A 12,402-nucleotide genomic window follows, 5' to 3' on the forward strand; every position below is an offset into this window, starting at 1 on the left:
CAACTACCCAAGCCATTCAGAATGGTACTGGGGGAGTGATTGGAAAGAAGAAGAAAGAAGACGCGGCAACAGTTGATTCAGCATCGTGGTTTGGACCCAATTGCGAGTCATATCATTATACCCAGCCTCGACCCCCTCACCGAACCTACACCCAAACCCCATATAATCCACCCCAACACTACTTCCCATCACCAGACCCTCATATTTCTATCCACCACGCTCAGACATATAATCAACCTCATACCTACGTGCAATGGTGTGCCCCAACCCCACAAAACCCTACCCAACTCAATAAAATGCTGACCCACCTCCGCTAGCCTAACGAAACCCTGCCGGCCCAGGTTTCCGGCCAAATCCAGCATTCAAAAATGAGAGGTTGCAGCAGAAGAAAACCTTCACCCCATTGGGGGAGTCTTATACTAGTTTGTTCCACAGATTGAGGCAGTTGGATATGCTGAGGCCAATTGAGTCAGAATTGTGAAACCTTCCTCCAAGGAATCTTGATTACTCCATGACCTGTGAATATTGTTCTGGTACTCCGGAACATGATACGGAGAAGTGCTGGAACATGAAAAATGCTATCTAGGAGCTCATTGACACAAACCGGATTGAAGTCTAAACCTCAGAGGCACCCAACATCAACCAGAACCCATTTCCAACCCATCAGGAAACGAACATGATTGAGATAGTACACAAGGGGGGACCCAAAAATCCTTCACACTCTGTTATGATGATTCGGTCCAGCGAGGTCAAGCCAGTCAAAAATGGTTGAAGGATCAGTGAACAAGTTGAGCATGGCAAACGGTGAACCATCTGTGGTAGTCAAGGAAGGATCCCCAAGTAATGTTGCGGCAAAGCAAGAAAAGTCAAAAGTGGTTGTGACAGGAATGACAAACAAGCCTATCATAATTGTAGAGGGTGCCCGTATGGATCCTGTCATCATTAAGCATGTAAACCCAGTTGCCGGTAATCAGCACCAAGGCCATCCCATGGAACTATGAACGGGTGATAGTGACCTATAAGGGAAAGGAAGTGAAAGAAAAAGTCAATGAGTCCTAGGGATTAAATCGTTCGGGGAGATGCTTTGCCCTAGAAGAGTTAAGGAAAGCTAAAACATCCAGAGATAATCTAGTCTTAGTAAAGAAAGCAGTGACTGAAGAAGAGGCGGAGGAATTTCTGAGAAAAATGAAGGTACAAGATTATTCCATCGTGGAGCAGTCGTGAAAGACGTCTGCTCAGATATCCTTGCTGTCATTGTTGATCCAGTCAGACGAGCATCGTCGGACCCTGACAAAAATTCTTAACGAAGCTCATGTCCCCGACAAAATTTCAGTGAACCATCTGGAAAAGATCGCCAGGGTCACCTTCTCTGATGATGAGTTGCCGATGGAAGGTACTGAACACAACAAAGCTCTCTACCTTACGGTAAAATGTGAAGATTCTATGGTCGCCAGGGTGTTAGTCGACAATGGTTCCAGTGCAAATATTTGTCCTCTCTCTACGCTGAACAAATTGAGAGTTGATGATAAGAGGATTCACAAGAATAACATATGTGTTCGAGGTTTTGATGGTAGAGGGAAAGATTCAGTTGGTGATATAGTGCTTGAGTTGACAATAGGACCGGTGGAATTCACCATGGAGTTCCAGGTACTAGATGTGGTCGTCTCCTACAATTTGCTGTAAGGTCAACCTTGGATTCATGCTGCCAAAGTAGTCCCATCCACTTTGCATCAGATGGTCAAGTTCGAATGGGATAGACAGGAGATCGTCGTGCATGGCGAGGATAATTTTTGTGCTCACAGTGATGCCTTTGTCCCGTTCATTGAGGCCGAAGATGACAAGGGCCTTGGGTCTATCTAGTTTTTGAAATAGTGCTGATTGAGAAGGTTCCAGAAGGGAAATGTGTTCCAACTCCAAAGATAGTCTCCGCATCAGCCATGGTGGCAATTGAAATGCTGAAAAATGGTTTTGTGCCCGGTAAAGGTCTGGGTGCATCTCTGCAGGGTATCATACAGCCAGTGTCCCTCCCTGAAAATTTGGGTACGTTCGGTCTTGGATTCAAACCTACTTCGGAAGATATGAAAAGGGATAAAAGGTTGAAACATATGGTGTGGACAATTCCAAAGCCTGTTCCGCGTCTCTCCAGGTCTTTTGTCAAGCCCGATTCCAGGAAACGCCTAGTGACGACAGTTCCAAGTTCTGTGGTTGACATTGATTATGAGTTAATTGAAAGGTTCTAGAGGTTGTTTGATGATGTGAACATGGCAGAAGTTGGAGAAGGTTCTAGCAAAGCGGACGTGTAGTTCGTCGGGCCGAATGTAGAGCTTAACAATTGGAAGGCTACTTCTCTCCCTACCCGGAAGGCATCTTGGTAGTTTGTTTTTTTTCCTTTCTATATTGGTCATTCCAGGGTTGTGACCCCGACTTTTATTTTCCGCTTGTTGATGTACAAACCCTGTTATCCTTTATTTTAATGAAATGCAATTTCCCTTTTTCATCATTCCTGATATTTTTATTTTTGTTTTTCTTTTCTTCTCTGTACAGTTCTTTCTATGCTAGTTTCAATGACATGAAATGCATGAGGAATCTTCGACCCAGCCTTAAAAGTCAATCTAATTCGGAAATAGTAATCCAAAAATAGAGTGTGATGATGAATCAGAATATGATGAGGATGAGGCCTTTGAAGAGATTAGTAAGGAATTAAGCCATTTTGAAGAAAACCCAAGCCTAATCTGGATGAAACAGAAGCAATCAATCTAGGGGACCCAGATAATGTCAGAGAAACTAAGATAAGTGTCCATCTTGAACCGCAAATCAGGGAAGAAATAATTAAAGCATTGTTTGAGTATAAGGATATTCTTGTATGGTCGTATGATGATATGCCAGGCTTGAGAACCAATTTGGTGGTCCACAAATTTCCAGTTGATCCAGCATTCCCTCCCGTTAAGGAGACGTTGAGAAATTTCAAAACTGACATAAGTGTGAAGATTAAAGAGGAAGTCACGAAGCAGCTTGATGCAAAGGTCATTTGAGTCACGCGGTATCCCACGTGGTTAGCCAATGTTGTACCTGTGCCAAAGAAAGATGGTAAGACCAGAGTGTGTGTTGATTACCGTGACCTCAACAAGGCAAGTCCAAAGGACAATTTCCCACTTCCAAATATCCACATCTTGATTGATAATTGTGCCAAGAACGAGATTGGGTCTTTTGTGGATTTCTATGCGGAGTATCATCAGATTTTAATGGATGAGGAGGATGCAGAAAATACATCATTCATCACGCCGTGGGGAACATATTGCTATACGGTCATGCCTTTTGGTTTGAAAAACACTTGAGCAACTTACATGAGGGCAATGACAACCATATTCCATGACATGATACACAAGAAGATCGGTGTTTACGTGGATGATGTGATCTTAAAGTCCAGGAAGCAGTCTGACCACGTCAGAGATTTGAGAAAGTTTTTCCAAAGGCTCCGTAGGTACAATCTTAATCTCAATCCTGCAAAGTGCGCATTCGGCGTTCCATCGGGGAAGCTGTTGGGATTCATAGTCAGTCGAAGGGGTATTGAATTGGGTCTGTCAAAGATCAAGTCTATCCAAGAATTACCACCTCTAAGGAACAAGACCGAGGTGATGAGTCTGTTAGGGAGGCTGAACTACATCAGCAGGTTTATTGCTCAGCTCATGGCAACTTGTGAGCCCATCTTCAAGTTGCTAAAGAAGGATACTGCAGTCAAATGGACCGATGAGTGCCAGGAAGCCTTCGATAAGATCAAGGAGTATTTGTCGAAACCACCTGCGTTGGTCCCGCCAGAACCCGGAAGACTTTTGATTCTCTATTTAACAGTCTTGGATAACTCATTTGGTTGTGTGTTGGGTCAGCACGACATCACCGACAGGAAAGAGCAAGCCATCTATTATCTTAGTAAGAAATTCACATCTTATGAGTTTAAGTATACTCCCCTTGAAAGGACGTGTTGCGCCCTGACTTGGGTAACACAGAAGTTGAAGCATTATTTGTCATCCTACACTACTTACCTCATCGCTCACCTGGATCCTTTGAACAGAATCCCATGCCCACAGGAAGGCTCGCAAAGTGGCAGATCTTGCTCACAAAGTTTGACATCGTATATGTGACTCGGACAGCGATAAAAGCCCAAGCTTTGTCCGATCACTTGGCCGAGAACCCAGTGGACGAAGAATATGAACCTTTGAGGACTTACTTCCCTGATGAAGAGGTAATGCATATCGATGAGGTCGAGAAGGATGAAAATCCCGGTTGGAAACTTTTCTTCGATGGGGCTGCTAACATGAAATGTGTCGGGATATGGGCAATGCTTATTTCTGAAATAGGGCATCACTACCCTGTTACGGCCCAACTACGTTTCTACTGTACCAACAACATGGCTGAGTACGAGGCGTGCATTCTAGGACTAAGGCTAGCTGTAGATATAAGAATCTAGGAAGACTTGGTCTTGGGAGACTCAGATCTTCTGGTGCACCAGATTCAAGGAGAATGGGAGACCCAGAATTTAAAGCTTATACCGTATCGACAATGTCTGCATGATATTTGTCAATGGTTTCGATCAAAAGAATTCAGGCATATTCCAAGGATCCATAATGAGGTTGCCGATGCTTTTGCAACCTTGGCGTCAATGTTGCACTACCCGAACAAAGCTTATGTTGATCTTCTGCATATTCAAGTTCTTGATCAGCACGTCTATTGTAATGTAGTTGAGGAAGAACTCGATGGTGAACTATGGTTCTATGACATTAGGAAGTATATCAGGATGAGGGTATATCCGGTACAAGACACATGTGATCAAAAGAGAACAATTCGGCATTTGGCTAATGGATTTTTCTTGAGCGGGGGAGTTCTGTACAAAAGAACTCCAGATCTTGGGTTGTTGAGGTGCATCAATGCAAATCAAGCCACGACTATCATGACCGAAGTACATTCCGGAGTCTGCATATGAGTGGGCCGAATATGAGTGGGTATGTTCTAGCAAAGAAAATTCTTCGAACAGGTTATTATTGGCTCACCATGGAGCAAGATTGCATCTGTTTTATGCGCAAGTGTCATCAATGCCAAGTACACAGAGATTTCATTCATTCTCCCCCATTTGAATTGCACACAATGTCCGCACCATGACCCTTTGTTGCTTGGGGTATGGATGTCATCGGACCAATTGAGCCAGCAGTATCTAATGGACACAGGTTCATTCTGGTGGCCATTGACTATTTCACTAAGTGGTTGAAGGTAAAACTTTCAAGTCTGTGACCAAGAAGGCAGTGGTCGATTTTGTTCATTCAAATATCATTTGTCGATTCGGGATAACAAAAGTTATCATCAAAGATAATGGTGCTAATCCTAACAGTCATCTGATGAAGGAGGTATGTCAACAGTTTAAGATTACGCATCGCAATTCCACCCCATACCGCCCCAAGGCGAACAGAGCAGTTGAGGCAGCCAACAAGAACATAAAGAAGATACTTCGGAAAATGGTGCAGGGTTCCAGGCAATGGCATGAGAATTTGCCCTTTGCACTGCTGGGTTATCGCACTATTGTCCGCATTTCAGTAGGTGCAACTCCTTATTCGTTGGTATATGGCACTGAGGCAGTGATACCTGCGGAAGTTGAATTCTCATCCCTTCGGATTGTTACTGAGGCCGAAATTGATGATGATGAGTGGGTCAAAACCCGTCTTGAGCAATTGAGTCTGATTGACGAGAAAAGATTGGCGGCAGCGTGCCATGGCTAGTTGTATCAAAAGAGAATGGCAAGAGCATACAACAAGAAGGTGCGTCCCCGGAAATTTGAAGTGGGTCAGCAAGTATTGAAACACATCCTTCCACATCAGGGTGAAGCAAAAGGCAAGTTCGCCCCAAATTGGCAGGGGTCGTTCATCGTAACGAGAGTGTTGTCCAATGGTGTTTTGTATTTGACAGATATAGAAGGCAAATGTGTAGATATGACTATCAATTCTGATGCAGTCAAAAGATATTATGTATGATTTCTTTGGTTTAAATTGTGTTTGTTTGTACTTGGCATACCCTTCTTTTGGAATCAGTAGTAAAATTCAGAAACATGAACGCACAAGTTAATTAAAAAAAGGAAAAACAAAAAGAAAAAAAAAAGAGAAAAAGAGAAATAAAAATGGGAAAAGGGTAAAAAAAAAGAAAAGAAAAGAAAAAAGGGAGAAAAGTACAAAAAACAAAGCAATTCCGATGATATGAACTACGTTCGACCTGATTCCTTTTAAGGATACGTAGGCAGCCTCACGGTTCGGCCCCATCAAAATAAAAATTCAAAAGTCCCAAAGCAAAGAAACTGGGGCAGAAGTTGTGGTTGTTGTAAGAGGTCTGATTCCAAAAGTTGTAATTTTGAACCCATTCAAGCTGTTTTTGAGCCTTTGTGATACCTTTTCTTTTAACTATATCCAAAAGCCTCCATTACGGTCCAAAGAAAGACATTCCGATAAGTTTTCGAAAAATGCCAAGTCGAGCGAGTAGAGGTGATTCATATCAGGGGCAACACTCCGTTCCGAGCAAGAAAATGAAAATGAGAGAGTCTTATTGGTGAAAACCCGCACGAATACTGTAAGGCGATGGAAAGCTGAGAGAAATTAGAAATGAGAGAGACTTATTGGTGAAAACCCTCACGGGCACCGTAAGGCGACAGTGAGTTGAGAGATGAATAAATGAGAGAGGCTTGTTGGTGAAAACCCTTCAAGGCACCACATGCCGAGCAAGGTTAGTGATTTGGCAAAGAAATTGAGTATGGAGATTTCGAGGCATAAAGTATGACAACTGAAAGGTGATTAGTTGAACGGGCCGAGTTGATTAATCCAAAATGCATGTCATGATCATTGGTACCGGCTGCTCCACTCAGATAAGTCTCTTTCCCTTTTCTCCTCAAACAGTCATCCAGTTTGGATTTTCTTGTTTATTCCTAACTCTCGAAGTTATTGCATTTTATTTCTTTTGGGTTTATTTCTCTAAGGTTTTTCCAATGTTAGCCTTATTTAAGCAAGTAAGAAAGGATTTCAAAGCTTACTACCAACTTCCAAATTGCACAAAACAAAGTGCGGCCAAATCATACCAGAGATAGCATAATGTAAAGTGAGAAATAAGGTGTCAGTGAAAGTTCCTATTGTCGAATGGTTTAGTAATCTTGTGGGAGATACAGAGGTTCAGGTAGAACGGTTAGAAATGTAAAACAACGGTTTGGGTGTAGAGCACTCGGGTCATCCAAGGTCCTGCAGTTGAAAGTCAGTCAGAAAGTCAAAGGGTTCTTGGCCAGTTCAAGGCAACTAGTCAAAGCAAAGTACGGCCGCGGAAGTGCCACCTTCAGCTAGAATACCACAAACTAACCACCACATTTTTTTTTTAAAATGACAATATTTTTCTTTAATTTGAAACAGTGGCAGAAAATTTCATTTGTTTCGGAGAAACCCCCGTAAGAAAAGCAAGTACCAGACAGGTTCGACCATAAATTCTCAGGACCCGCCTGGATAATGGGATTTAATTTGAAGTCCTTAGGACCCTCCTGGACAATAAGACCTAGTTAAAATTCAAAACGTTCATGAGTAACAAGGTCTAGCATAAGTTCTAATTTGAGGAAATATAAGTTGGTTTTGAAGTTTTTATTCTTAGGATGAGATTCAATTGAAAATTTTCAGGACCCTCCTGAATAATGAGACTTAGCTTTAAGACCTCCATTAGATAACAAGATCTCGCGTAAGTTCTGCCGTAGGGAAATATAATTTAGCCTTAAAGTTGTCACTCATAAGATGAGATTTGATTTTAATTTTCGAGACCCTCATGGATAATGGGATCTAGCTTTTAAATTCTTAGAAATATTGGGTAACATGATTCAACTAACACTCACAGATGTGCCCAGCTACCAAACTGGGGCAAAAACGTTTCTTTTGTTTTGTTGTAATCAGGCACCCACCTGGAGAAACAAGGGAAGATGGTTCAAAGGGAAGACAATTGTAGACATTGATTGTTGACCCTCCCCAAGATTTTTTATATTTTAGCATGTAAATATTGAGTTTAAGCCTAATATAGTTATTTCAACTATTTTTGACTCTTTTACTTTATTTTGTCACAAAAAATAAAAATTACAAAAAATAGGTTTGTTTTAATGGTTAGTTTTATTTTAATAAATTTTTTTCACTTAAGTAGGGCTAATTAATATTTTTTGTAATATTCCTATATGGATAGATTTTTAGTTAATTAAGCTAATTTTAAGTAAAACTAGTTATAAAAGCCCAAGTTTCTAACCCATTCCTTGAGTCCAATACCCTTAAATCCAAATAATAACCTTGACCTAACCTATTAATACACACAATCAACCGTTTCTACACAAAATAAAGACCCTAGACTCCTAAAATCTTCCGCCACTCTTTACAAAAAGACACCCCCCTGTCTTTCATCTTCTTCAAGAACAAAATTAAGTTTTCAATTCCCAATTCCTAAATTCTAAGAACGAACCAAAAGAAAAAGCTAAAAAACTTAAGACACAAACCTATTGGAGACGTTTTTGATTTGTAAAGAAACACACAAACACTTAAGACAAAAAGAGAGACCAACCGACTCCCATTTGGAAATTTTGAACTCCACGCAAACTCAAAAAGAAAGAAAGAACGAGAACAAAACACGCACACACAGATAGATATAGGAACGGACAGAAGCAACTGGGATCAAAATCCTGCCATTCGAAAACTTTAATTGAGATCTGTTCCCAAAAGTTGTTGAAGTAGAAAATTTGTTGCTGTTAATTGTTGAACTCGTTGCTGAGTTCAGTCCGATCTGGTTTCAGTCACTGTTGAAGAGTCGAGTTTGTTTCGTTGAGGTTCTGGTCGTCGTTCCTTGCCATAGTAATTTTGGCATCCAAACAGAAAATTGTACTATTAGAGGCTTTCGTTAATAGTCGACACTCCGTTTAAGGTCCGTTTCTATCTTTAATTATTTACCTCCTGATTTTGTCACATGTGTTTGAATGGTTGATTTGTATATTCTCCATGACTAGTTGTGATATTTTTGATCCTATGTTGAAACTTGACTAACATATTTGGACGTTAGAGATTCAGTCAAGTGGTATTGGGTCTTAATCGAATAAGAGGTCTGAATTTAAAAGCTTAATTGGAATTGATATCAATAGTTAGGCTGCTGGGCAAAAATTAAAAGAAATTTAGGTTCAAAATAAATTATATCGTTCTTTTATTCTTGTTTTATTTACTTTTCCGCTAGGAGCATGTTTAGGCCGTCGAAACGTGAGTAGGCAAGCTTTAGGCATGTAATTAATTATCGCAACTACGAGTACGGTCCCCGTAGCGTAGTTGTGATATCTAATTTCTAATTAGTTAAATATGAATATACGTACTTCACTTAGTTGAATGCAAACCCTCTGAAATAATTTGAGGCGCGCCATGCCGAATAAAACCCTAAGCCCATGGCCCTCACAAAACTGGTTAGCTTTTATAGAAAATTTGAGGTGTGCCATTTTCATTAAATAACCCATGGCCCTCATGTAATTAATACTATCTCTTTTAAAAATCGAGGTGTGTCATCAATTGAATTTTTCATGGCCCTCGCAAACTTTTGTTATTAATTTGAACCTTCGTAGTTGCTTTAGGCGCGTTCTTTAAATTGATTCTCTTTTAATTACTAAATTCGGGTGTACATTTCTTGTGACCCAATTTCAATTCTTAACAATGTTAAATAGAACGTGTTGCGAACCGCAGGTATATTTCATGTGGCGTGGTTCAAGGCATGTTTTAAATAACGTTGAATCTTCCTAAAAGCGTTTTAAAAATAATTAAAAGTGGTTAATAAGTTGAAAATACACAATAGGTTTAAAACATGTAGTAAATCAGATAATTAGGCCAATTATTAATAGTTAAGCGACCGGGCTAGAACCACGGAACCCGGGAATGCCTAACACCTTCTCCCAGATTAACAAAATTCCTTACTTAGAATTTTTGGTTCGTAGACTTTAAAAATAAAATCAATTTCCTCGATTTGGGATTCAAAAATAAACCGGAGACTTGGGACACCATAAATTATCCCAAGTGGCGGCTCTGAAAAAATTAAATAAAATAATTCCATTTCGAGTAATGTCACTTTAATTGGAAAAACTCTCATATACCCTCTCGGGTGGTAAAAACGGAGGTGTGACAACAGTTCCAGGGAAAAGAAGTCTCAAGAGAAAGCAGTTCAGGTTAAGCAATCAGGCACCCACCTAGAGAACAAGCGAAGAAGATACAAGTTCAGAGGAAAGCGGGTCAAACTTAGCAATCAGGCGCCCACCTGGAAAAAAAGGAAAAATGGTGCAAGTTTTTTTAAGGGGAAATAGTTTCAAGAAACAAGAGGAGAAACAATTCAAGTCTCAAGGAAAAATAGTTGAAAGCATCGGCAATTAGGTGCCCACCTGGAGAACAAAGGGAAGACAGTTCAAGTGTTGGAAATCAGGCACCCATCTGGAGAACGAAGGGAATGCAGCAGTTTCAGAGGAGTCAGTTCGAGTTCAGCAATCAGGCACCCACCTGGAGAACAAAGGGAATGCAATTTAAGTGTTGGTAATCCAGAACCCACCTGGAAAACAAAGGGAAAGCAATTTAAGTGTTGGTAATCAGGAGCCCACCTGGAGAACAAAGGGAAGCAGTTCAAGTTTCGAGGAAAAATAGTGCAAATATTGGTAAGCAGGCACCCTCCTGGAGAACAAAGGGAAAACAATTCAAGTGTTGGTAATTAGGAGCCCACCTGGAGAACAAAGGGAAGCAGTTCAAGTTTCGAGAAAAAATAGTGCAAATGTTGGTAATCAGGTACCCTCCTGGAGAATAAAGGGAAAACAATTCAAGTGTTGGTAATCAGGAGCCCACCTGGAGAACAAAGGGAAGCAGTTCAAGTTTCGAGGAAAAACAGTGCAAATGTTGGTAATCAGGCACCCTCCTGGAGAACAAAGGGAAAGCAATTCAAGTGTTGGTAATCAGGAGCCCACCTGGAGAACAAAGGGAAGCAGTTCAAGTTTAGAGGAAAAAAAGTGCAAATGTTGGTAATCAGACACCCTCCCGGAGAATAAAGGGAAAGCAATTCAAGTGTTGGTAATTAGGATCCCACCTGGAGAACAAAGAGAAGCAATTCAAGTCTCAAGGAAAAAACGTGTAATGTTGGTAATCAGCAGCCCACCTGGAGAACAAAGGGAAAGCAACAATGTTCAAAGGAAGACGGTTAAAGTTCAGCAATCAGGCGTCCGTCTGGAGAACAAAGGGAAAGCACGTTAGAATACAATTCAAATCAGCAACAAAGGAATTTCACCTAGAGAGCATAAGTCAACAGAGCAGCAGAAACTATGAGACCAAGTTTGAAGATATAGATAGGATTCTTGTAATTCATAGATCATAGTTTAGTCTAGCTTCTTTTATTTTGTGTCGGTGTAATAAGGAGTTCAGCAAGTAGTAGCAGCAGCAGCAATAGTGAAATCACAAGCTTCCTGGTAGTCCCAGCTACCAAAACTTTCCGAACTACACTGACCTGATTCCTCTATAGCCAAGGATATGTAGGCAACCTCGGAAGCAGGGTGCGGTCAAATCTTTCATAAATGTTTCCCACGGAATATTCAAACGGGCAAAAATCGCTCGTATCTGCTCACTTTATCTTTGCACGAAAACTCTTCATGTTTCCGAGCAAAGAGGGGCAGCTGTGAGCACGTGATTTTTGCCCTATATGAATTACTCCTATAAAATTCAAGAAAAATAAATTTTTTTCATTATTTTTGATTTTATAAGATTTTCTGAGAATTTGTGCTAATTGTTTACATTTCTATGCATGTTTATTTCTATTAAAAATCATGAAAATGTCAAAAATACATGCAGGATTTATTTCCACATTTTATGGTTAATTAGTAAATTAGTTGCTTTATTAAAAAATTGAAAATCATTAATCGGTTTATTTTTGCATTTTTAGTCTTTTAGTATTAAATTAGTGATTTCTTCTTTTAATTTAGGAATAATTAACTTTCATAAATATCTTAGTAGATAATTAGCTTAATTTTACAGCTTAGTTTAATTTAAGAGACTAATTTAGGTTTTTTTAATTAATTGAAAAGAAAAGAAAACAACTATAAAAAAGAAACAAAAGAGAAGGAAAATTGAAAATGTGATTTAAAACTTTGAATTGGGCCAATTCAATGAAAAACCCAAACAAGTTCTGATCCAATCCGCCCAGGCCCAACCCCCAAACCCGGTCCAGCCCCGTCCTAACCAAAACGACCCCGTTTTTGACCCCATCCCATCTCAACCGTAGGATCACATTGATGTGATCAGTACATGTAATCAGTACTTTGAGTAAGGAACTGGGTACGGACCAGATGTGATCAGTACATGTAAGGAA

General features: G+C 40.2%; 1 protein-coding gene across 1 annotated transcript; it reads left to right on the plus strand.

The window, feature by feature from the left end:
* The first annotated feature begins 764 nt into the window (after positions 1 to 764).
* LOC138873838 (uncharacterized) lies at positions 765 to 11,294 on the plus strand. The gene is made up of 10 exons (XM_070152320.1): positions 765 to 966; positions 1,094 to 1,191; positions 1,267 to 1,647; positions 1,887 to 2,233; positions 2,819 to 3,023; positions 3,423 to 3,806; positions 3,974 to 4,240; positions 4,718 to 4,914; positions 10,647 to 10,708; positions 11,074 to 11,294. Exons 1-10 carry the CDS (start codon positions 765 to 767, stop codon positions 11,292 to 11,294), a joined length of 2,364 nt encoding a protein of 787 aa, XP_070008421.1.
* Positions 11,295 to 12,402: the final 1,108 nt, after the last annotated feature.

Source organism: Nicotiana sylvestris, chromosome 7 (genome assembly GCF_000393655.2).
Source record: "Nicotiana sylvestris chromosome 7, ASM39365v2, whole genome shotgun sequence".
Lineage (NCBI taxonomy): Eukaryota > Viridiplantae > Streptophyta > Magnoliopsida > Solanales > Solanaceae > Nicotiana > Nicotiana sylvestris.